Source organism: Aptenodytes patagonicus, chromosome Z, assembly GCF_965638725.1.
Source record: "Aptenodytes patagonicus chromosome Z, bAptPat1.pri.cur, whole genome shotgun sequence".
Lineage (NCBI taxonomy): Eukaryota > Metazoa > Chordata > Aves > Sphenisciformes > Spheniscidae > Aptenodytes > Aptenodytes patagonicus.
The window spans coordinates 68,531,666-68,557,436 of NC_134982.1; the positions used below are offsets into that span (position 1 = coordinate 68,531,666).

The following is a 25,771-nucleotide window of genomic DNA, read 5'->3' on the forward strand; positions in this document are numbered from 1 at the left end:
GGACACTTTTTTTTTTCTTCCTAGGACACTAACATCTTGCATTCAGTCTAATCACTGAGCTCTGCTCAGAGCCTTGATCACCTATTTGCGTGGCTTCTGGAGCAGAATCTCAAACCTTGCTAACATTATGCAATGCAGCCTAATGTGTCACACCTGGGCACACTGCAATGATGCATCCAGGCTAACAATATTGAAAACTCAGCTATATTGTGCCATGCTGGTGCAATAGCTTATTCAGAAATAATTCAGCCCAACACCTCATTGTAGAGGGTAGATATACCCTTTGTGACCAAAGGGCGCTAGCATCTGATGACCATGCCTTTGCTTTTGGTGGTGTCAGCTCAGCTCCAGCTGGGCAAGTGTCGGTAGACTTCAATCTCAAAACTAATTCTAACTAGTTCATTGTTGGCAGTTCCAACTGAAAAGTCAAAAAAAAAAAAAAAAAAGGGAGAAAAATATTTAAAGTAATGCTTTTGGAGCAAGGTTAAGGCAAGTTGAAGGAATAAAGAGGAAGAGAGAAGTTCCCAGATATGTGAAGAAGGCTCTTGGCTTTCATTTTGAAACAAAGTTATAAGCACTTTTCTTTGCCAGAACAGTCTTAGAAATATATAACAAAAGAAGAAAAAGAAAAAAAAGCTAGCAGTATTTCAGCTCAGAAAAGTCCTGAACCTCCTTTCTGTAATACAAATAAAAGAACAGGCTGCTCTGCTTTCTTTCGCAGACCTGGTCCAAGGGGCAGCTTTCTGAGGGACCCCAGGGCCCAGGAATAAGCATTCACCAGAGCCGAACCAGCACAGCCTGTTCCCTTTAGGAAGAGGAAATCTGATGGTAACACAAGCTGTTCTCAGGTCCCTCTTCTCAAGGGGGACATGAGGGCCATCACTACCACTTCTTCAGCACAACATCTCAGGACAGCTCATGTCCAGCAGTCACCTTGTTCCTCCTCCGCAATGCTCCTGATCCCTCCTTTCTCACACTGCCTAGATCCAGCTCTTCCTTTCCCCCTCTTTATCCACCCATTCTTTCTTTTTCGCCTTCATACACCCTTCTTCTCTCTCAGGCTTTTCATCCCAGCTCCACTCTGCATTCCAAATACACCCATTCCTTTCTAGAACAGTGAAGCATTTGGATACCTCAACAATTTGACAACATGCACATAACAAATCTGAGAAAACTGTATATTTTTTGTTCCCTTGAATCTCATTTTCTTTATCTGCTCTCTTCCATGATTTCTTTTATGGCACCAAAATGACCATGTGCTAGCTTTATGTTGGGACAGGAATTATTTATTTCTGAGGCACATGACTCTAAGGTGCTGAAAAAAACAAGTAATAAAAATGTGAGATGGAAAGAGATTCTTCTCCAATAATTTGTCTTAGCTCTTAGCCCGCTTCATGAGAATATAATCTAATAACAATACAATGAAGTTGTGAGAATGCTCTGGAATCCTTCAGCATATGAGTTTGGGGTCCAATTTTACACAGGTAACACACTTGATACAGACACTTTTGGATTTACAAGGCATATCTGTGAGGACAATTAGATTGACATGATTTAATTTCAGACAGTATTTTTTCTTCATAACTGCAAAGAAAAATCAAACACATATGAATGATGTTCAAAGAAATACATCTGATACCCTCATAAAGCTAATTCTGACTTAGAATATTTATAGCAAAATAGTGCAAGATTTTGTATGTGCTGTATAGCCTCCTTTGTTAAAAAAATATATTTAATAAGTGACAAGCCCAAGTGAAAAATTTTATATGGTATTGGATAAACCACCCAAGTAGTTAAATCAATTCCTTTCTGTTTAATTTTGCTATTTGTTTTTCTATCTGAGCTGCCAATTTTCTAACATATTAGAGAAGAAGTAGGAAAGTCTTTTTGATTGATAACAAGCTCAGATTTTTCTGTCAGATCAGTAGAGATTTTTTTTCTAAGTAAGAATTCTGTATGCTGCTCTTACATTCTTAGACAATTATTCTACAAAAATTATTTAAATGCTCTTTTTTTAGCTGCTTTGACAAGAACACCAAAACAGTTCACATCACCCTTGACCTGCAGGGTGTACATCATCTTGTCAACATATAAACAAACACATGATGGGCTGTATTTTAATAGATTCTGTAAATATCAAGATCCAATTCATCAAAAGGTTTGCCAAAGTGACAGCTGTGGGGGTTGTGGTGTATGGTTGCATGTCCATTCAATGTTATTGCAATAGGATCATTGCAAGAAAATTCAGAGCTACTGTTGCTCTTTCTTCCATATTATTATTTCTCTGGAGCTCTGGGTTAAGCTGCAGTCTGTACATGCCACTTCATGTATAAGGGAAATATGCAGATTTCCGGGCAGAAGCCACATGACTGGCTTTTACAATAATCCCTCTCCTCTCTCCCCATCTTTATCAGACAATTCCTCTGATGTGTTGCACTCTGTCAGAAAAGGAGGCTGAAAGGAATTTATAAGCACAGAAACTCTTACTTGGGAGAATGAGCAGAGCTCAGTTTCGATAAGGCTTGCACAGACACAGTAACTTTTCTTGGTTGGCTTCACAGCTTCATGGATTTTAAAGCCAGAAGGGACTGTTCTATCATCTGCTCCAGACTATACTTCATAGGCCATTAGCTTCCATCCAGGAAAAGGCACAGAAAAAAGGGAGAGGACCAGTGTGCCGTGAGTACCTGATGCCTCCATAATGGCAGGGATTTGCTAAGGCAAGAAATGCCCAGATGAGCCAGCAAGCCAGGACAGCCACATCTGAAGCTGCAGAGATCATGACAAACCTGCAAGGTCGGTGGCAGTAAGCCCAGGGCACAAATATGCTAGTTGTGAAATGAAAGACTAACACCTCAAACCCCTGTCCCTGGCCCAGTCCCTGTGACAATTCTCTGGCCCCACAAAAAAGCTAAGAGAAAGCAGAATCTACCTGGACAGCTGAGGGAAGAAATTCCCAGTAAGTGCCCCACTGAAGATGAGACCGTTATGCAAAGTGCTACAAGGAAGATGCAGGCAGTCTTGCTCTCCTCACATATGGCCTAGGAGGTCAAGCAAATGGTTTGGAGGTTTACAGACCGTGAAGGCAAAGGCTCAGATCATCCAACCGAAAGATGCAGAACTCGACACATCTAATGACCTTTTAAAGAGTCAAAGTAAGGCACCTGACTCTTTTAGTAAGATATTCTTATGTTTAACTACTGCAAAATATAATTACCTTCTTCTTTTGAGATGCATTTTGTCTAACTTCAGCTTCTAGCTGTGATATTTTGTCTGTCCTGTCTCATCCATTGAAAAGCGCATCTGCCAAGTTTCTTTTTCTTCCATATGTAAGTCTCCATACGAAGAAGTCAAATCAACTCTAACCTCTTCTATAATGAAGACAATATATTAAGCACCATTAAGAATTCCATTCAAAGGCTTTTTTTCCAGAAGCTGATCACCTCCACAGCCACCTTGTACTCTCTTCTCTTTTTCCACAGTTCTCTGGTTGTGGTCTCTAGACACAAGGTAACTCTTCAAAGATATTTCAGTCACATGATACTATTAATTTTATACAATTTATAGCTACCATAACCCTTCTGCTGGAGAGTTAAATGCCATAATGCCTATGGGCAACTCAAACACAAATTCCTATACTCATGCACAAAGCCAAGGTCTCTCTCCTCATCCCCTGGTGCCTTTCCAACAGACTCCTCCAGGATGGAAAGTTTGAGAGACTGATGCATGAATTTAAAATATTTGCCCTCTTTGAAACTCCTACCATTTTTGTTTTGCTCGAATGGAGAGTAACATTGGAGTCTTTTTATTCACTAGCAAGTACAATCACCATGAAACATAGAATGAAAAGACCTAAAAAATCCTGCAATCTGACATTGGGATAAAGCTCAGGAGTCCTGATCTTGGAAGCCACTCCATGCTTTCTGTAAGCTCCTCAACACCACCAGCTCCCAACAGAGTTGAAGGGAGCAAATGAAAGCTCAGAATTGTGCAGTAACATTGTGGTATGAGCTTACAGCACCCAGGCTTCCATTTGTACTATTTATAACTGTCATGCACACAAGAGAAGAATATTCTTACCCAATTGATCGTAGTTAGGCACAGCAATTGATTTTTTTGTTGTTGTTTAAATAGTGAAGTTTACTAGGAGTTTTCAAGTCATTAATATGAAACTATGCAACTTTCAACCATATGATTTGTAAGCAGTTTTAGCAAATGTTAGTACTGACTGGGCTTGTGTGTATGTGCAAAACTGCCCTATTATAAAGCACATAATATAAGACCTTCTCTGGTATTTGCAATTGCACCATTTGCTCGTGATTGACTTGGAGCCACTAAGAAGCCCTGCCAGTATTATTGCTAGGATAATTCACTTGCAGCTGAAGTGGAAGCCTACCTTATCTTTAAGTTTTCAGAAAATCTAGTAAGGTGTTGGTCAAATAGTCACAAAAATTTTCCCCAGCAGGCACAGGACAAAGCCACCTCAGAAGGCACAGAGATCTGGCTCACTCTAATCATAATAAACACTGCCTGGGCACAATCCAGTTTCAGCCCGTAAGACAGCTAACATGGCTAGGACTTGTTCCCTTGGGTGTGGCACTGTGCTAGCAGACACACTCCCACATGGCTTCCAGTCCATAGCAGGCTTCTGTCTGGTCAGCTTAGACCACAGACAGCAAGCTTGTGCCCAGTCGTGCCTGCCCGTGGTCCACCCTTGGTGTGATATCGTATTTCCTAGTGCAATGCTAAGGACACGCTAAAAGATCTCCAAGAAAAGCTTTGCATGCTCAAGAATATTCACAAAGCTACCTTTTGTAGTACTTCAAGTTTTTGAAACCTTAAACTAGATAAAATATTTGAATTAATCAACAAGAGAGTGGGAAAAATCCAGAGCAGAAACCATGAGAACATGAAGGAGAAAATGATTAATTCTGAATGCTATCATTTCTTAGTGTTTTGCCTGTGACTTTCTGTGGGATATCCACAACTCATCATCAGACAGCACCAGCTCAAAAACTGAATAATAGATAGATCAGTGCTGTAATGCTCTTGGTTTCTGAGAGAGTGGTAAAATTACTTGTAATCTTTGAGAACAAAGAGAAAGAATGGCAGTAATCTTCTGTAAGAGTCATAGTCTGAGAGAGCCCTGGTTCTTCCTCCAAACTCACTGGCACTACAGTGACTTGCTGTCCTATTCTCCACCTGCTTCAAACACTTTGTTTTAGTAGCCTGCATCTGTCTGTTGCCCCAGTTTTCCCTATGATCTAAAGGTCCACTTTTTCAGCCTCCACAGATACGTGAACTTGCTGAGGGGAAGTGGAAGAGAAGATATCTAGCGCTCTGATTTTTCTGGTGAAACCTTCAAAGGGTATGAAGGAGGGAGAAATTCAGTCAGACTTTCAGTCTGTGGCAATCTGACCCTTGGACGCTGCACTACAAAGTCTTTCTTACATAGAAATTTCTCAACACTACTTCTTTTAGAGATTTACTAGATAAGTTAATATCAAGTTGCAATGACTGACTGTAGCATTATTTAAATAATGCAATGGGATTAACTATCAAAATATTAATGCACATCCAGTCCAGCTTTGCCTGTGAAAGAGAAAACTTTTTTCCCACAGTTAATGTGGGATGACAGCTACAACTAGAAACGGATACTCTCAATAGCAAACTTACTGCTAATTCTTCAGATAAATTAAATCACCTTCCACACAGAAAGGAAATGCCAGAATGTTTGCCGTCTTTGTAGAAAGCACTGAGACAAATGCACAACTTTTCAGAAATCACAAAAAGCATTTTTAATGTAAGATTTTTACAGTAATAAATAATAAAATGAATAAGAATTTAATAAAAAAAGTAAAAATAATAAAGTAAAAAATAATAAAACAAAAGTAAGAAAAGGTAAAAAATACTAAAACAAACACCAAGATGGTCTGTACCTTCACTAGGTTGGCTCTAATCATAAATTATTGCCAAGACATGGAATTGCCTTGGCTTAACTATCACTGTAGCTGGCTGTTTTCTCCGTGGATGCAGCAGCAAGTTTAAATTCTCGATGTCTTTCATCCCTTAAAACAGATGATCTGAAAGTCAAATGTGACAGAGAAAGGAGCATTTTTCCTGAACTACCCACCGACCAGTGGCTGGGTCTGGTACGGAAGCAGTGTGCTGCTCAGCTTCAGAGAGGGGAGAAGGCCTTGTGCAAACTTCTTCAGTGGCTATCGTTTCAAATTTTGATTGATAGTGCTCTGAGAGGCACTGCTAGCTATTTCTGATCATAAATACAGCCACTATGATATGCAGGCCATAGAGTAGAAATGAATAGCATGAAGTATAGTATGTGGACCTGTGAGATTGCAGAAGAGATAAGGAATAATGTGGAAGAAATATAAACTCAGAATGAAGGATTAAGCAGATTAAGACCCCACTAAGTCCTTAAAATGATCCAACATGACAGTTGCTGTATCTTTAAAACAGAAGCCATCTGATTTGGCTTGGCAGCAAACAATGATACTGTACACGAATTAGCCATTCAAAAGTAAAGGAAAAATGTGTTTCAAACAATGAAGTAAAACTTTTGCAACGCTATTGCCTCTGGGACATGTCACTTTTGGGTGATTAGGGCATAAAAATTAACATTTTATTAAATAAACAAAAACCCACAAAGGTTAAGAAAAGAGACAGACAAATGTAGTCTTTGGAGGAAAGGGAGGCTGCAGACCTCAGCCTGACCCTCAGCCATCTTTTGTTGGGAATGGCAGACCCCAAGGTCAAATAGCTACTCAGCCAGAGTTACTGTCTGAGCCCACCCAGGCTCAGATATATAGCCTGCTCTAATGTATGTTCCACCATATGGTGGGCTAGAGACACCCCTGAGCCCAGGCCATGCATTTTCTGCTGGAGAACTCTCACTGCTGGAAATTCACCAAATCACTAGACTGGGGACGCAATAGGTACCATTCTGGACAAACAAGCAAGCAAGTTAGTACTCCTAAAAAAACACCTCTTAGTCCAAGTAACCTGAATGTGACTCTGGTTTGATCAAAAAAGAAAAGAGAATGAAATGCAAATGAGAAAACATTGATGCAAAGATCTGAACATCAATATGGTACCCATTTTTTTCCTAAATGTCTTCATGATTAGCGTGTAGTCTAAGGAAACGCCAATGTTCATCTTCGCTTTGGTTACCTTAGTGATAAAATTGCACCAGAAATTGAACCTCCTAAACTCCTTACCTGACTTCTAAATGTGCTGAAAGATTTACAGCAAATTAAACTCTACTGTGTTGGTCCATGAACAACAGAAGAGGTTCAGCTGGGTGAAAAGTTTTGGTCACAACACAGAAACAAGACCTCAAATTTCTCAGAAAGCGCCTCTCACCAGCAAAATGCCAGAGCCAGAGTACAGTACTTAGCAATTTGCAGGTTTGGCACCATGGAAAAGAGAACACTGCTGAAAACACAGCTGTGGTCTTAGCTTGGTACAATTTGCCAACTTCCCCAAAGGGTTACAGCAGCTTTAAGTGAAACTTGTAAGTCTGTGTAACTTTTTGTGCATTTCTGTTACAGCTGGTCAAAAACTAATCTGCAACCTCCATTTTTCTGCATGAAAAAACTATCTTGTTAAAAATCAAACTTTTTTTCAGGAACCTATCAGTTTTGCTTAAGTATTCTGATGATATTTTTGCATTAGTTAAAAAGAAACATAGTTATTTTGATGAAAGTTTAGTGTCTGTTCCTGAACTTTCCAAATGCATGCTATCTAGAGGCACCGAACCAACCTGTACACCAGTTTTCCTGCTCTGAAATGGAGAATGACCCTATGTCGTGGATGAGAATCAAATTTTTTAAAAAGTTGGGGTTTTTTTCCATCAAATGTCAAATCCTTCTCAGAATGTTTGCTCTGAAAAACAACTCATTTTTTTAGAGGTGGACAAATGTCACTTTGCTACTGCAGCTGTCACTGAAATCTTACTGGTCACAATAAAATGAATTAACAGAAACCCAGGGAAATTGTAGCTCAGCAAAAGTTCACATCTCCAATTGGAAATGAAGATGTACTTTGTTAGCAACTGATCTTACAAATAAAAAAAATATACCCGAGTCCTTTTCATTTTTCTCTTAGTAATTGTGCATCTCTTTCATCTCCTTCTTTTACTGGAGCAATGGAAAAGGGGACAGAATTCAAGCCAACTTAAAGTAGAAATAGAAATAGAATAGAATATAGAAAATAGAACACTTTCTTTTTTTTAAATTTTTACTTCAATGGTAAGCTCTTTTTGTAAAATGGTGGTCTAAAAATAGTCACCAATCCGTACTGCTATAAAAATTCTTTTGACAGATTGATAAAAACTAATACCCTGCTTTCCATAGTGAATGCTGACATGGCATCAGGCAAAAAGTACACATAAACCATTTTTTAAAAAATACTGACCTTTACACAAGTGGAAGATTAGCCTAGGTAAAAATCATGAACCCTAGATTTGCTTACTTCATTTGCTTTATACATGACACTTCACTTAACGTAGGATTTTTTTTTTTTTCCAGTTTAGGACTGTAACAAATACTGACCATTGCTCTATTTCCAAATTCAGGGCTCTGTTACAGGTGAACAACATGAAGAACAGAGCCTTCATATGGCCTCTATTTCAGTAGGAGGTTCTCGTACTCATGATAAAACCTCTTTTCTCTACTTTGTACTTCCACAGATGAAATCAAAACATCTTTAGAAATGCCCTGGGGTCACTAAATTTGCTTGCTTATACACCAGTAGGTCTCTACACAGAAAGTACCAGGTTGAATTACTGTTAAAATATGGAATTGTTTATATACATCTTGCTAAATCCGTGCAACAAATATACAATGTAGTACAAACAATAAATTTATGACTTACAGATTTTTTACAAGATACCAAAAAAATGTTTTTCTTTTATGTTAATATTTATCTAGCTAAATACAATGCATTACTGCACAGTCACTGGCAATGCAATCCTCCCTTTCATCAGAGTAAAATATTATCCTTAGGTTAAATTAATGCCTTTATACAAGAGTACCTTTACGTTAACTGCATATTACTGTTGTTGTATAGACAGTGGCAGACAATATGCAGGCGGCTCTGTGATTCTGAAAGAATGGTTGGCCTTTCTTGGAAAAAAATTATTTAAGAATTATGATTAAAGTGATACTGTGTTATTCAGTCATGCCTGAAGACCTCATTAAATCAAAGTTCCTAGTGACATCAATGGCTATCTTGTCTGAGCAAGGACTGATTAACAACTGCAGGATATTAGTCCTGGAAGCTCATGATCTGCGTGACACCTGACACAAATTAGCTTTTTGGCAGCTATGACTGGACCTCATCTACAGTTTGCAAAAAGAATCTCCTGTGATCACCTGCATTTTAAGGTTGAGCATTTATAGGGTTTTACCATGTATATTGCTTATCTTCACGCAAGTAGAAAGCACTGTGGTTTTGTGGTTGGTGGCTAGCATTTTGTGGCTTTATTGTATTTGTTTTAATATAGGAAAACTTCTAGAGCGTATTTGCTTTGTGACATAATGTCTTTATTATGTCTTGCAGAAAAAATTGACTCAAATCGAGTTACTATACACTATATCTATAGGTTAATTAGAACTTTAAGATGCAACAAATAAAACACATTATTGACTTTTAAATCTTCAATCAAATAAATATTTACAGCTGCAATTTGCCAAAATTATTTACCTTTCAATAATGGATCACAAAGAGAATATGCGCTACAGACTCAAGTGAATGCCTTGGCCATCAGCAAACAAATTACAAGCAGAAGAAAAAATAAGTGTTCCGGCTATCATTACAGTCTATAAATAACTGATGTGGTTATCCTTTAAAGATGCGTGATCTTCTACATTAGTAGACTTTTTCAATGCATAATTGACCTTGAGATGGAGAATAACCTCATAGCAGAGTGGCTTTTCTTTTAGGGAACAATGAGTATAGATATTAGAGGATGTGCCTGTTGTCAATGATCATTGCTGAAATCTGCTTATACCACACTGGGACAATCAATTTTGTAAATGATTGCAATAATCAAGGAAATTGCCTAATTTATAAATCCTGGCATACAGCATTTTAATGGATTCCTACATTTTAATGCTGATGCTTTCAAAGCCAAATGAATTGTTGTCCAAGCTGTCACTACACAAAATGATAAAAACATTCAGTCTTGTGGGTAACTACATCTCATGGATATTCAGACCATCAGGTACATAATCACTCATTAGTGAATTCTGTGATAGTTTCCAGTTACAAGCCAACAGCAAAAAGCCATAGTTTCCTTATGAAAAAGCCTTCTCTGGAACCGAGGACTAAAAATAGTCGAGTATTACTGAACCAATACATTAAAAAATTTCCTAGCCTTCTTTGTCCTGGTAAGACAGAACACTGTTTCACCTTTCTTCTTTTTTTTCTGTACATAAAAAAGAATAATCTTATTTCTAGAACTAAGAGGCAGGTCCAACAACTTTTTGACTATGAATCACATCAGTGCAGGCACCATTCGTATGGAAGGAGAACAAATGCAGGGCTTGGTGCCATGGCTGTTGCTGGTGGGTAATTCTACCTAATCCACTCTCCAACTTGCTCTCCACACTTAAGCCGGTTCCGCAGACGTAGTTATACATGGATTGCTATTCCCAGTTAAACCTTAAGCAATTGATTTCAGCCAATAGTGGGCTGCCAGTACTTTACTTACTGCTCAATCTCACTAACCTGACATTTATGGTGTACTGATTGGCCTCTGTCAGTGGTGGTGGTTGTAAATTCACTTTGAAAAGCTTTGTGTTAACAGCCTTCAACCAGGCTCTGAGACGAGTACGAGCAGGCAAGCTGACAATTGCTCGACCTCCTGCCCTTATTACAGTGAGTAAATCAGGCTTTGAGCCATTAGGCTGGAGCCCGAGGCCTACACAAAAAGGATTGACATGACTAAAGGTCAACCTCTGTCACACATGTGTAACAATTTGGATAATGGAATTCTGTAACTTATCTAAAAAAGGTGCCATATGCGTGGAAGGAAAGTATATCCTGGGCTGAATTTTCCAGCTTTTATGTTAAGCGGTTACTTAGAAGTCTGCATTTTAAAGTCCATGCATGTTTGATGCCATGAAACCTGGGGGACCAAAACACATAAAGCAGTGATCAAGACAGTTCTGCAAAATATTGAACATCACTGCCACCCTGAAAACTGTACGCTGCAGTTTCAGCTCATCACATCTATAACCAATATATTACTGGCATCAGGTACACAAGGTATTTTGGATAGCCATCTAACTCATTAAAATACTGCCTTTATTCACCCCCTTTGAATCAAAAGTCAACAGAAATAATTCACTGTTAATGGTATCATAAATTAAGAGTAATTTCAAGCTTTACAAACTAGATTTCATCCAACAATGGCAATTGCTTTTACTAACTAATTAAAAAGAAAAGGTCAAGTGTTGCCATAATCTTGGTGATTGCATCACTTTTGAGCAATACAGAAAGGTAGTGGTCAAATAAGGACAGAAATGAACTTTTATATTTATTTGCATTCCATTTCAGTATTTTTGCATATTACATAATAAAATCTCCAAGGTGAGATTATGTGCCATGGAAAAACAGACAGTCCCCGCATGACCTAGCAATTCAGAAAATATTTTTTTTCTGGGAATAGTGTGTGTCTGGATGCATGCATGTTCCGTGCAGTCAACAGAATTATTGTTTTCAGTGACACTGTTGAGATTCTGGGGCTGTATCCAACTTCCCACCAAAGTTTATTCCAAACTTCACTTCATTAAATAGGAAGAGAATCAGTCCCTGTGCCAAATTAGATTTATTTTGTTGCTCGTGTGCTTAGGCTTATTTATCTGCTCAGGCATACAATAGATACCGTGTGTACATGGAATAAACATACCAAAGACACGGAGATACATGAAGATAAGGCATGAAAAAGTCTTCTAAAAATCACAGGGTTTCTAAAAGAAACATCAAGGTTTAGATTAGCTTTTCTAAGAATAAGAATTATCAATCACAAAGTAGCTTTTATATTTGGGATCAAACTAACTTTATATTGACCCTAAGTAAGGAATCTATAACTTACAAAAGTTATCTGGAAAAATGTGATACTACTAAGTGATCCAGAAATACTAATGTTAGCAAGCTGCTTTGTAGGGGCTTAGTGCAATTTTCTTCTAAGGTACATAAATTAAAGAAGCTGTGGCGCTGAATGTGCTCTTACTGAACTTTAGCTTAGCAAGCTACTGAACACAACATTAGGAATATTTCCAGTAGGCAGTATGTGAACTTAAAATCCATGTAAAAGTAAAAATTATTGTGCTTTTTTAATAGAAAATAAACACAAGGGTGGTACACCGCATAAAATCCTCAGAAAAGGCAAAACAAAAAAACAACAGAATGGCACCAGCTGTTACTCTGCATAATTTAAGATATAATAGTAATATAACTAAGGGGTTTTTTTCCAAGACAAAATTATTTGAATTTCATTAACATGACATATTTGAAACAGGGCTGACAAGCAGTCTAGAAAACTAGATGATGGATTGCTGAGAAACATAATTTTCACTTTAATAGAACTACGGCATGCACATAATTTTATCCCCCAGTGCTTTGCTGTAACAGCGAATTTAGTCCAAAACTACAGCCTTGAGAATCTGAATACAAATCTATCACCATAACTGGAATGAGTGTTTCGTTTTAAAGGTAAGGATTCCCTCTGCATATTAATTTGTACAGAAACGTACAGTACCGCTGCATGGACTCTGGCCAGCATGCGTCCCAGCAAAATGCCTGTTCTTGGTCCAGATGAAGTCAAGGGCAGTGTTTTCTTTGACTGCAGTTGAGGCACAAAAAGGCCAATAAGTACCCAAATGGTACTTTATTAAAATGACATGCACACTTTCTAGTAGTGCCAGTTAATCCTGTCCATTTAAGGGGAAAATCAGTAACACAGGTTTAGCATTTTGTAATTACTAATGAACGCCCTGCTATATGTATACTTTGCTCATCCCTGTTAAAAACCTAACATATGAAAAAGCATTTCTTCCAGAAGAGCAAAACTTAAATTAAGTCAGCTTAAAATAAAGTGAAATAATATATTTGACGCTCTTGGGCTATTCCAAGGAAAAAAAAAACCAACTATTTGACCTCTGACAAAAAAAAAATTAAGAAAGACAGCAAACTATCAGGCAAATGAAGAAAACGAAACTGTCAGATTCTATCCCTTGATACATCTGTCAGTAAAAGTTTTTTCATCTAAGCTGCATTTGCAGAGGAAAAGACAATTTACAATTTAGCTGTTTCCAGAATTCACATTTTAAAGTTTGGAGCCTGAAAAACTTCGACTACTAAAACGTATAAGCCTTTTAAACTTCTGTATTTTATTCTAATAGAATTTAAGTGTATATCGTATACATTCCTTAAGTCTACTCTTATTAAATTTTGATGTTAAACAGAAAGGGGAAACCATGTGCAACTAGATTAATTTATCTCCAGGGAGTAAGGACACATTAATAATTGAGATAATGTTTTCATATATGTTGGAATCAAGTGTGCCTTTTCACTTCTTTATTAGAAAACACATTAGGGGAAAATTATCTCATTCTCATCAGTAAGACCTAATTGCTGAGAAAGTCTGTTTTCTTTGCAATAACAAAAGGATTGTTTTCATTACTTCAAAATGAAAAAAAAAAAAAAGAAAAAAAAGATCAGAAATATTATCAAGCAGTGCTGGAATAAATGCCTGTATTACCAAGGAGAGTGTTTACTTAATACACCCAGTCCTGTTTTTGTTTTAAACAGATCAGAGTTTATTGTATTTTTATAAAATACAAGCAAACTCTGGATTGGATAGAAGTGGGCCAAAGGGAAAAAAAAAGAACTACAACTAAAAATGACTAATATTTTTGGCTTTCTGAAGGGCTGATCTTTCTGTAAGTTATAAAAAATTATCTTGGCTGATTGCAAGAGAACTCTGTAATTTCCCATGAACACCCATAGGTGTCAAGGCCTGTTGTGAGGTAATGGAATGGTATGTAATTTACTCTGAATCACTGTACATTATGCTGTATGGATTACACACAAAGCAAACATTGAGTGCATGGTGGGAACACTTGTGCAGACAGACTGAAGCATATTTCCATAGCGTTGCACTATACATCAAATACAGTGTTTCTGATGTTTCCCACAACAAAGAGAATAAAAAAAGCCGCCAAATCAATAACTACGCTTAAAAGTCTTTGCAATAGCCCTTCTATTTATCTGGTGTGCACTGAAGACAAAGAACTGCAAACAAAAATAAATATCTATCAACTTTACTTTGCAGTGCTGAGAGAAAAAATATTAGAATGCTATTTACGGCACTAAGAGAAGCTCTCTCTATAAGGTCCATCAAGACCTAATGCTGAATAACTGATCTGTGGACATACTTGTATTTGCAGCTATCTTGAAAAGATCGGTGGAAGAGAATTGACTAGAGCCACAACTTTATAAAGGGACAATGATGAGACATTCCTTTAACGTTTACAGTGATTTAATCTACCCTCCTATACCACATAGACTAAAAGAATACATACTATTGTATGTAAAATTGTATGTAAATGTAATACATACATACATACATATGTAAATGTACATATTTACATACATACATTATGTAAATTACATACATATGTATGTAATACATAGACTATTCGATACATACTTTCAATTGCTTTTATTTATTTTCATAGATCAGCTTTGTAAAATCACACACACTCTCTGATTGCTTTCTTTTGCTATACCTTTTCTTTATTAAACATTAGTTCTCTGATAGATAAAACATACCAAATTGAAAGTCAAAACAAATGAGAAACGGCCAAAACTTTTAGCTAAAGTTTAGAGTATGTGACTCTTTGCTAAAAATTTTTGCCATTACAGAAATAATCTGAGACAGTGAGCTGCCCACAATACCTCCCCAAAAAAACTAAATTTAATTATTATTTTTAAGATAATTCACTTCAAATACACACACTCATTTTGCTAGCCAACAGGAAATCTGTTTTATGTGTTAAGAACAGAAGAGCAAACCCACACAAAAACTCAGCTGACACCCATCGATGGCCTGAATCTGGCACATACATCAGTACTATTTCTTATTTTTACTTAACATCTTTTTCTTCTTTGCTTTTGGCTTTCCCGCCAACAACCTTCCTTCTTTCATTGCTTTAAAACAATTTTTAAGTTCGTCTGAAATTAGACTAAAAAATTCTTGCCTATTTAAAAAAGATATTATCAATATTTGCAACTTAACTTGCATAAAACTGATCCATAATAAAAAAAATTAATTGATAATGTAAATATTTAAGGATAATGTATAATTCTCTAACTCCACTTATTTTAGCTAAATTTCAATGTTTTCTGTAACTTGAAAAGCTTTATTATTTCATATTCTGTTAATTAGCATAGTCTAAATCACAAAACCCCTCTTAAGCCTCCAACATCATTACAGAGTGTTCCATAGAAAAATATTTGATTAATAACATATTCCAAAATGCTCTCATTATAATCACTGGGCTTTGGTAGGAACAGATTTAAGTCCGATTTATTCATATCTGCTATACAATAGAAATTCCATCCCCACTGAAGGCAGCAACAAAATGCAGCAAAAACAATGATTGCAAGTGATCCAATTTTACTGAGTACATTTAGGTGTGTTCTGAGACTGATCTTTTACTCTTTAATGTGAAAATCTCCCTCTTGCCACAATGACTTTTTTTGGTAAATACTTTGAGACAAAGACCCTGATGTGTTATTTACTATTTGTTTGTGTATAGGAAACGCATAGGAGCTCCTACTCATAGAAAGAAGTCACACATATTAGACAGTATGCAAAAATAGAACATAATGATTAAAAGAGGTAATCATCAGTCCCAAAGAGCTGACAACCTAAATATTCACAGGTTTTCTGTGAACAAGTGCTGTACACAACATGCTGGCTCCACAATACCAAATATCTTTTAAAAATCCATTAACTGTATACTGTATACCCACTGAAGACAGCAAAAACACTCTTTGCATCTTCATGGACTCCTTGTCGGGTTTCTAACCAGTGAGCACGTCCCCTTATATTCTGAAAAATTGGATTTTGGTAAATATTTTGGATGGGTAAATATTGCCTGCAGATCTACGCGCACGTTTCTACTGACTCTCCGTAGTAGTCTTGAGGTGAGCAGAAGCTGCAGCCACAGAGGACTAAGCAGAACTAAGAAATGACACCTTCCAGCACAAAGCAAAGAAGAAATGAATGGCAAAAGACTAGGTAGACAGTAGGCTGTTTCTGTAAACAAGAAGTACTGACACATACAGTGTGTCAGGGGTTATACGTGTTCCCTATTAATTATTAGATCCGTGTGTAAAATGAGCATATACCGTCTTTTCTTTCTAAATGAACTTACCACAAGATGCTGTTGTTAGCATCTGCGTACAAACTATACCTAAGCACAAAACTCCAGTGCTTCACTGGAGAAAATGTACACGGTCACGAACAGCAACAGACGGAAGTCCCTGTATGGCCAAAGGAATACAATACCAGGTTTGTGATCTGTTCTGCCAAACCACAGTCAGTGTTCACTGCAAAATAAACCAAACTGTCACAGCCTGAATGTTTTCATATCAATTATCACTGTTACCCTCTCTAAGATGGTGACAAATAAAAAAAAAGAACATCTTCAGAGAGCTGAAAGTGGCTTTCACACAAAAGCACTGAAAGCGTCATTAGGGGAATGCATGGTCAGCGCAGGACCAGAGTTGAACTAAATTGTGAACAAGCACTAATACCTTCTCTGTGCAAACAGCAGGGCTGTACAATAAGCTCTTGCACTTGTTTCAGCAGCTTTCTTGGATTGTCTGTAGGCCACAGCGGTGGTGCAATACGCCATCTCAACCCACACGTGCTACTCAGACTAAGATGATACAACTGGTACTGTGACCTCAGAGCTCCATCAGCAATTGTTACTCAGGTCAAAATGTAAAGAGCACCAAAGGCACCACCTTCTCTGGCCATGTCTCTCTATTCTGCATCACAGCACCTGCAACAATCTGCTCTTCCTATGCAAACCAATTGGAGCTCTGAGGTGTCCACTGGTTTTCTGGGTACCTCTAGTGCAGCAAGGCTTTTGCTTGCACTGGCTACATTTTCGAATCTGCTGGGTCGGCTTACGTAAATTGTGTCGGGTTTTTTTTCACAGGTAGCGAACGGTGCTAGTACTACATACAATTACTCTCAATGTCTACTTCAAATCAAATTTGACAAGGAAGGAAAGATGATGACTTACTTCCCAGAGATGCTGAGTGTTCCTGATGGCTCCTGCTTGAACCTTGTCTGGCAAGAGCAGGACTCCCTGGAAGGGCCCAATCCAGGTGCCCTGCTGGATCCGCTGTGCCGCACAAATGCCGTAGGCAAGACCAGGCACTGTGCTGGTGCACAGACACACCTCCCGGGGCAGGTCCCGGAGCCACTCTGGGATCTCAGGTGGAGGGGCTGCTGCGGCAGCGCTGCTGGTGCCCACCAGACGGCGCAGGGAGTGGAGGGGCCCGTGCATGGGGCACTCGCCGTTGCGGTTATCAGCACACATGTCACATCCTGTGGGGCAAAGAGGGAAAAACACTATCAATATGGTGCTGCTGGCCACCACCACGATCACTGCCATGGGTAAGATCATGCAGATCCCTCTACTTTTCCTATCATTCCATGGCAGCTCAGCACTCGCACACACCGTACCGTTTTGCGTGTTGCTTAGGATGGTTTTCCTAATCTCGCCAAAGCCCTTAATAAGAAATCCCAAAGGCTGAGCAGAAACCCTGCAGACATTTTGCAAGCGTGGTGTGTTCGAAGACCTGCCAAGACTCATTTATTTTAACACAGTTTTTTAAGATTCATTTTTTGACTACTATAAATAGCCCATTTAAACCATCCCAGTGTGTTTCAGTGAGACATTTTAAAACACAGTCATAATGCTTTACAAGTCCCCTTCATTTGCCTTACCACAGCTCAGCCCAAGGGTTTAGCTGGAACAGGATTTAATTTCATCTTTATTTCAAATGAACATTCACTCTGGTTTTTACATTAACATGTGTGTGCCTGCCTGTCTGTTTAGAAAATAAAATAAATAAAAACAGAACCTCATGAATGACAAACCGGAGCATGGATGGACATTTACTTTCTTATAGCGGAATCTAATCTTTAAATTGAAAATTATGTAGCAAATATTACTGATTCCTAGCACACACCTGAAATTTTTATTGAATGGGAATGCATGTTCTTCGCCTGTTATATGTTGCTGAGGCTAAGAACAAAAACAGCATGTCTGGTTCTGTGAGCAGCTCCCATGAAAAAGGCCGGTTTGTAAAAATGTTAATTTCCCTAACTGCTCTTAATAATGGGTGATGTTTCTCTATTTTGGGAAGATCCTACTGTGATTTTTGTTTTTTGAGCAAAGAAAATTTTGGTTAAACATTTCCACTGCACACTTTTGCACATGCCATGAATGTACAACTTCCAGGAAAATGTTTCATGCTCAGGAAATCCATTTCTCTGGTGGTCTGCTGAGTTAACATAACAATAAATCTGAGTTAACATAAAAATAAATAGGTTACTGTCTTCGGCACATTTCACTTTTGTAGCACAGTAAAGGTTTTCATATAAATTTATTCCAGAAATACAAAGGAAAAACAATAACTATGCCATAGTAACTCATGTAGCAAGTCCTAGATCTTTCCCTACACCCATTCTTATAAAAATAAAGCACAGTATTCACTACAGAAGCTGGAGCTTCTTGGTCTAAGCCACAGATTTAGGCTTGCTAAATTGCCTGTAACCACAGTTCCAATGGTCAGGGGGACTGACTCAGCTGTTCTTCTTTCCAAGGTGAATATACTATGTATTATGTAGGCCTCTGTCCTACAGAGCCTTCAAAGGAAAACCTTCCTCTCTATACAGTAAAAGCTGCTAAAGGATAATAAAAGCTGCATTTTCAAAATATGGCCTCTGTTTGCATTCTCCAATTTTAGACACACTTTCTAAGCGTTATTTCCTGTCATCCTCTTTTAAATTGCACCATACAAAAATGATGCATTCAGCAATATGAAAATACTTGAAAGTTACACGTGGAAGCTAATTTCCCTCGAAATTGTTACACCTTCTAGTCTTGCAGGAAAAGCATGTGTCCCTACCCGTTGCTCGTCTGTTCAAGTTCTCTATCCATAACATTGATTACAGAACTTGGCAGAAAGCGAGCAAGCAAGCCCTCAGCTGTGCATTACATTACTCTGATGGGTGCCCCTGCAGAAGGCGGCCTGCGTATGAAACTTGCCCCATGCCATCCCCAACCTGTCACGCAGCGTGAGGGCAGGAAGGCGGTTGGGAAGAAGAGCCCTTGCCGGCACTGCAGCACACCAGAGCAGCTACAGGACAAAGCCGCCTAGTGGGGACCGTGCTTACACTGGAAAAAAAAAAAAAAAGCCTTTTGGCTGGAGGGTTAAAGCCTTTCCTTAACAATATCATCCCTGTTGCAAAATGACTCTTTTGTTGGGTTAAGCCGCAACTGCAGAGGGGTTTAGCTCACTCAACCACGTCAATTAGAGGTGGCTGGAGGATGAGATTTGCAGGACCCCAGGGAAAAGGTTTCTGGCTAGTCCTGAGAGAAGATTATTATGCAGCAAATACTCCTACAGCCATTCCCAGGCATGATGAATAAAAGGCAGCAAGTACATGCCGGGGGTTTTTTTGTTGTTTCCACAGCTCGTTTGGAAAGTGAGGTAACACCACAACATCTTTTCTTTCCTCTTTGAAACCAGTCGTCAAGAAACCCTGTGTTTTTGGCATATCCAAAGATCTCAGGGGCTGCACTGGAGTTTGGCATTGGAGATCATACAGGAAAGGATCTCAAACAGGGGGAAAAAAAAAAGCCAACCCCAAACAGGTTGGCATGTGAGTGCACTTTAAACAAATCCGGCGTCTTACCATGCAAGTTAGAAAGAAAACATCTGACAGGAAAACTGAGGGCTTAAAGAGAGGATATCTAACCATGACGTCAACTAGCACCCTGGGCAGGCCCTTGCATCTGACCTGTTTGCACTGTTTGACCATCTTCTAGATGCGTAACTCTCCTCCCAACTACCTGATTATTAATGGCTTTCTTGGAGACACCGTGTCTCTGTAGCAACTTACATTAAACATGCTAAGGCATCTTCATTACTCCACTCAGGCAATTTCAGTGCCAATTTCCTGCGTCCTGCCACCAGATATGCATAACTTTTCATGCACACAACTTTTAGTACCTGCCTAGAACAAGGATTTCTTCAATTCGCCCTGACGATATGTGTGCATGAGTGGATAAAACATTTTGTTTCTACCTTTTCAAGGAAAAGAAATTAAGGAATTGACAAGGAGTATAAATGAACCCTGTGTCACTGTCATTTACCCTTACAGAAAGTCACACATAGTGATATTTATTTTCCACTATCCAGAAACACTGGTAATGTCTTAATGCTTGGCAGCAGCAGTATCTGATCTCCTGCTGTGTTCTTTTCCCTTTGTCCTGCCAAAGCTGAAAATTTGGAAAACGGGACATCTTCTAAAACTGTTTTGGCTTATGGCTTATTGATGAGAGGGAAGGAGTCTGTCTTTAATACTAAGCAGTACTGAAATTATACTTAGTTGCATGCTTTATACATCTCTCTTTAGTTTTTATGCAATTGTACAAATAAAATTTAAAAAGTTCCTCATAAATGTTACAAGGTGTGGAAGCCCTACTAGACGTATTTTACCATGCCTTGAGTAAAAAGTTACTGTACATCTTTTCCTCTCCCATGATGAACTTTTGTGTAATGATACATGGAAGGCGTCGACCCAAGCACACTTTCAATAATGTTATACCACCCATTTAAAGACAGTCACTGTAAGTAGTGGATTCCTCTGCCTCAGAGGACAAGGGAAGTAAGTCCTTAATATTAGACAGGGAAAAAAAGGGAGAACTTCAAGACTTGCACACTACCCTGCCTCAAAGAAAGGATCAAGAGCATCATCTTCATGGATACTGCAAAGCAGGATGTGATACAGTGCACCAACTTGCTTAGTAATACATGGAAAAGAAGGGATTTTTTTGAGAGGAAGAGCACTGTGGTCCACTGACATCACTAGTGCCTCCAAACTGGATGGCAACCGTTAAGACCCACACGCATGTGGGAAGTTCACATAAAAGGGACATGGTGGGACAAGTGTGAGTTTTCCAGAGGACTGCCATACAGGGCGACAAGGAGAGACGTACTGTGCCCTTCCTCCTGTTTTGGCCTCAGAGAGCAGCTGTGTAAGTACAGGCCTCCTCCAAGGACCACTGAAATTAATACTTCCACTGGCTGTAATAGCGTCAGTCAAGCCCCAAATCAGGACAAGAAGAAACAAGAAATGTGAGAAAATTGAGGGATTTGCTGAAAATGGAAAAAGCAAGGAGGACTGCAGCCTGAGCAGAGTGTCTCCTGATAAAAATCAGGAGATGTAGAAGGTAAGGTCAGTGGGAATGCTCCATTGCAGGCCCAGACACAGCCAGACTCTTTGGAAGGAGATCAGTTTCTCACTTTAGACCTTCATGCTCTATAGATGGGAGGATTAAGGCAAGGAAGAAGCAAGAAAAAAAATTAAACGATTTCCTAGTGGAGCTGTTTGGTATGGCTCTCTTGGGAGGAGTGCAATATGTTATCGTTTATTTGCCTCCATAAAAATGAACAGAGTGTAATGCCAGCACTATAACTCCATGTGAGTATGCTTAAAAGTACTAAACCTAAGCAAAAGGGAAAGGACACATCATTGCTCCCAGACTATAATTCTAAACACTCTCCAACCTAAAGAACTCTACTACTGCATATTTTTAAAGGAAATCTGAGAGGAGAAAGCTTTTGTCAGTGAAAGGTAGAGTCCAACACAGTGTTTTAACCAGCAAACCAGCTGTAACAATAAATGAAAGAAATACATTTTTGTCTCGGCAATAATATGCTTCAAAGGTGCAGTTATACTGGATACCTGCAGTTTGCTGGTATTAAAGAAGGGTGGCCTCTGACCCTCTGCTTCATAATTCACCGCAAGCATGCAGGTATCCAGTGTAAGCGGCCATCATTTCACACGGTATTACTCACTTGCAAGTATAAATCACTGCGGCTGGCCCTGCGTCCCTGGCTGGGCCCGGGTACCCAGCTAAGAGGGAGAGGGTGGGCTGCGCGAGACAGTACCCTTTCGTTTCCTGAGGGCTGGCGCTTTCCTAGGGATCGCGGGTTCCTTGTGCCTCAGTTTCCTCATCGACGAGCTGACATTAATCCCTTTTTGCGAAATTAACGGCAGTTCCTCGCAGAGTGCCTGACCTGAGGCAGGCTTTCAGGGGAACGAAACACAGATGCACTTCTCCCCTCGGGTTCCTTTTATTTCTTGGTTTATCTATTCTAAACACTCGCTGCGGGGAGCGGGGCCGAGCCCAGGCTGCTGTCCCGGCGGCCGGACCGCGGCGCGGGGGTGCGGAGCGGCCGCCGGAGGGCGGCGAGCCACGGCCGGCACCGGGTCCCGGCCGCCGCCGCCCGGCTCTGCCCGACCCTTCCCGGGGCCCGACCCCCCCCCCCCCCCCCCCCTTCCCGGGCTTTTACCCCCTCGCTTCGCCTCGCCTCCCCGCTCTCCCCGGCCGGGGCCGAGCCGCCGCGGCCGGGGAAGGCGAAGCGGAGCCCCCGCTGCGCCCCGCCGGCCGCCCGGGCGGGTGCTCCCGCAGCGGCGCAAGAGCTGCCGCGGAGCCCGAGCCCCCCGGTCGGGGGGTCAGGCACACCCCGCCCCAGCTCCTCCGAGGAAGACGGTGTGCGAGGACCCGCCCGGGCGCCCCGGGGTGGGACGGGGGTTGGGGGGGGGGGGCCGTCCCGCTTGCGGAGCGGCTTTCGGATTATTTTTGCGAGGCGGGTGGGGGGCGGGTTGGGGGAGGTGGGTTTGATTTTCCCTGCCTTCGATTGAAGGTGTGAATGAATTAAATTTCCGTGTCAGGTATGAGAAGGGTAGGAGAATATTGTGTGTAGATAAACCTTGCCACCCCCTGCCCCTGAGAGACCCCCATATACAATGTAGAGATGATGAATAGGCTCTGGGAGAGGAGATCGAAGTTCAGTCCGCACTGGCTCCACTCTCTCCTACAAAACTATAGGGCAATTAATTGTGGCTTGTCCCCTCATCCTTCATCTCCTGGTGGCACATATCGATGGAGATTACTGCTGATGGACCATTTTATCACCCTAAATAAACAGTCACCACCTTCTCTAACCTCAATCTAATATATGGCTATCTGCTATGTTTAAGGGTGCTGGGTAACTAATGATGTAAAATAGCTAAATCATACAGGTTACCAGCAGTCTAGAGAAAAAAATCCAAATATTCCCCACACCGATCCACTTCACAGCATGTTATATATACACTGTCTCCCCGTAAATTGAATGGGAAGAGGCGTGCGAACTGCTTGCTTGCGTGACACTTCAGTTTTACACAGCGTATTTATTACAGTGGCAGGTCGGCGCTTTCTGGTGAAGGTAGAGGAGTCGCAGACTTCTCGTTGCGAAAGTCCCCAGCAGCGGGGAGCAAGCCTACGCGGGAACAAGCCGGCCCCGCACCCCCCAAACTCACCCTAGGAGGAGATCGACTCCTCGCCGCGCAAGCGCCCCTCCCCCAGCGCCCAGAAATACCCTCACCCTTCCAAATTCAGAGCTGGGAGGAAAACGGTCCCCAGCCGCCTGCCACATTATCAGGGTTTTAACATAATCCCCTTTACTTCCCTGGGAGTAAGGACTGCAGGGCCCCAATTAGGGTTTTGTTTCTTGGTTGTTGCTCCCCCCCCCCCCCCCCCCCAACCCCTTTCAATTTAAAACAATTACACACAGACACGTAACCCACAGCTCCGTGGCGGCCCTCGCCCCCTCCCTCGCCATATTCACCGATACTTGGCGATCAAGGCGTGCATCTACGGGGAAACCGCCGCCCATCCATCTTCCCGGGGCGGCCGCCCGGCGCCGGGCCGGGCCGGGCGCTGGGGAGCCGGGCCTGGCGGGGTGGCGGACAGCCGGCAGCGCCGCCGCCCCTCGGGCTTTCCCGGCAGGGAGGCAGCGTCGCCGCCGCCCCCGCGGGAGCCGCCCGCCCGCCCGCCTCCCCGCGGCCCCGCGGCGCTGGGGCGGCCGCCCGGAGAGCGGCCGAGGGCACCGGCGAAGTTCGCAGGCGCCTCTCCCGAGGGGGCGAGCCCGGCGGGTGGATCCTGCCGGGGGAGCGGGGGGGACGCGGTTCGCCCCGGAGAAGAAGGGTTGCTCGGCGGGAGGGGGAGGGCATTTGGGAAAGAAGGGGAAACGGGGCACTCGCTTGGTTCGCGAAGGAGGTGCATCTAACATCAAACCCCGAGAATCAGCCAGCAGCCAGGGCCTGCCGCCAGTCCCAACTCGGCAGGCTGCCGCCGGGCAAGGCCGAGGCGGCGGCCCTGCGCCCCGCGCTCGGGAGGGGATCGGGCCCAGCGGGTGGGTGTCTGCGCCAGGCTGGGGAGAGCCCCCGCCCGCAAGGCGCCCGTTTGTCCGCCTCGGAGTTTCGGCGGGGCTGCCCGGAGCCAGAAGTGCACCGAGCAAGAGTAACTCAAACTCAAGTCGATCGCTCGCCACCTCACCCGCAACCCCGATCGCCTTTCCCTCAAACGGGCACCGCCGGTGCAGCGCGGGGAGCGAGGGACGGACTCAAGGCGGCTGAAAATCCCGCCTGCCCGCGGACTCCTTGCGCGACCCCCGAGGCGCCCGGGGAGCGGCGCAGGGCTAGCCAGGCCGGTGGCCAGCGGCTTGCCTTGCTGCGCCTCTGCTCGGGCCGGTGAGTGGAGTGCGTGGCGCGGCACGGACTGCAATTATTCCCGTACTCCTTCCTCACTTACGGTTTGCTTTTTTCATTTTTAGGAACGAGTTGCCCAAAGCAAACGCACCTGGTCCTAGAAGGTTGAAAACTCGGGTTAGAAGTTTTGATCAGAGTCAACTAATAACCTCTGGAGCGAAAGTCGCCTTGCAAACGAGTTCAATGATAAGACTTTTTAGATCTCGCCGCAGAAAAAAAGGCAGAGACCGTGCTGGCAGCACCCTGCCCCGTCCTTCGGACGGCGAGCGCTGCCCCGTCCCAGCCGGACGCGATTCACAAGCGTCCCGTCTGCAGTCGACCCGTGTTCTTCCTCGAACCCACCTTTAATATCGCGACTGGGAAGAAACTATGCAGACTTCGCCTGCGACTCTGCGGCGTGCTTTTATTCCGCTCACTCCTTAAAAATGCTCCACCCAAATCGCTTTTTTATCTTCCTTTCTCTTTTTAAAACCTTTATCTTGCAGATTTACAGAGCTGCTCCGAGAAGTAAAACATGTATTGTCTGAACGGTTCGGTTGGCGATTAAAAGTGCATTTCAGATTCCATTAAGTGCATGTAATTTATGAGACCACGTTTTCTGCACCCGAGAATGGAAAATACACTAACACGGTTCACTACAGGGTAAAGCTAAGCGTGAGGAAGTCGCTCAAAACAAAATCGCTATCCAATATAGAAAGATTTGCAATGTTAAGAAGAGGGGAAAATCCCCACCAAACTCAGAGTCAACTTTCCTCTTGCTCTTTAAGACGTACGCGCAATGATTAAGACTATGCTAGCATCTACGCAGTTTAATTAACACACAACAGA

At 41.7% G+C, this 25,771-nt stretch overlaps 1 protein-coding gene across 1 annotated transcript in view; it reads right to left on the minus strand.

Moving 5' to 3' along the window:
• Window positions 1-25,771, minus strand: part of PRDM6 (PR/SET domain 6) — a 72,136-nt gene that overhangs the window by 44,655 nt on the left and 1,710 nt on the right. Inside the window, exon 2 of the mRNA XM_076362953.1 lies at window positions 17,349-17,656. Within this exon, the coding sequence (XP_076219068.1) occupies window positions 17,349-17,656 (308 nt within the window). The remainder of the gene's footprint in view (window positions 1-17,348; window positions 17,657-25,771) is intronic.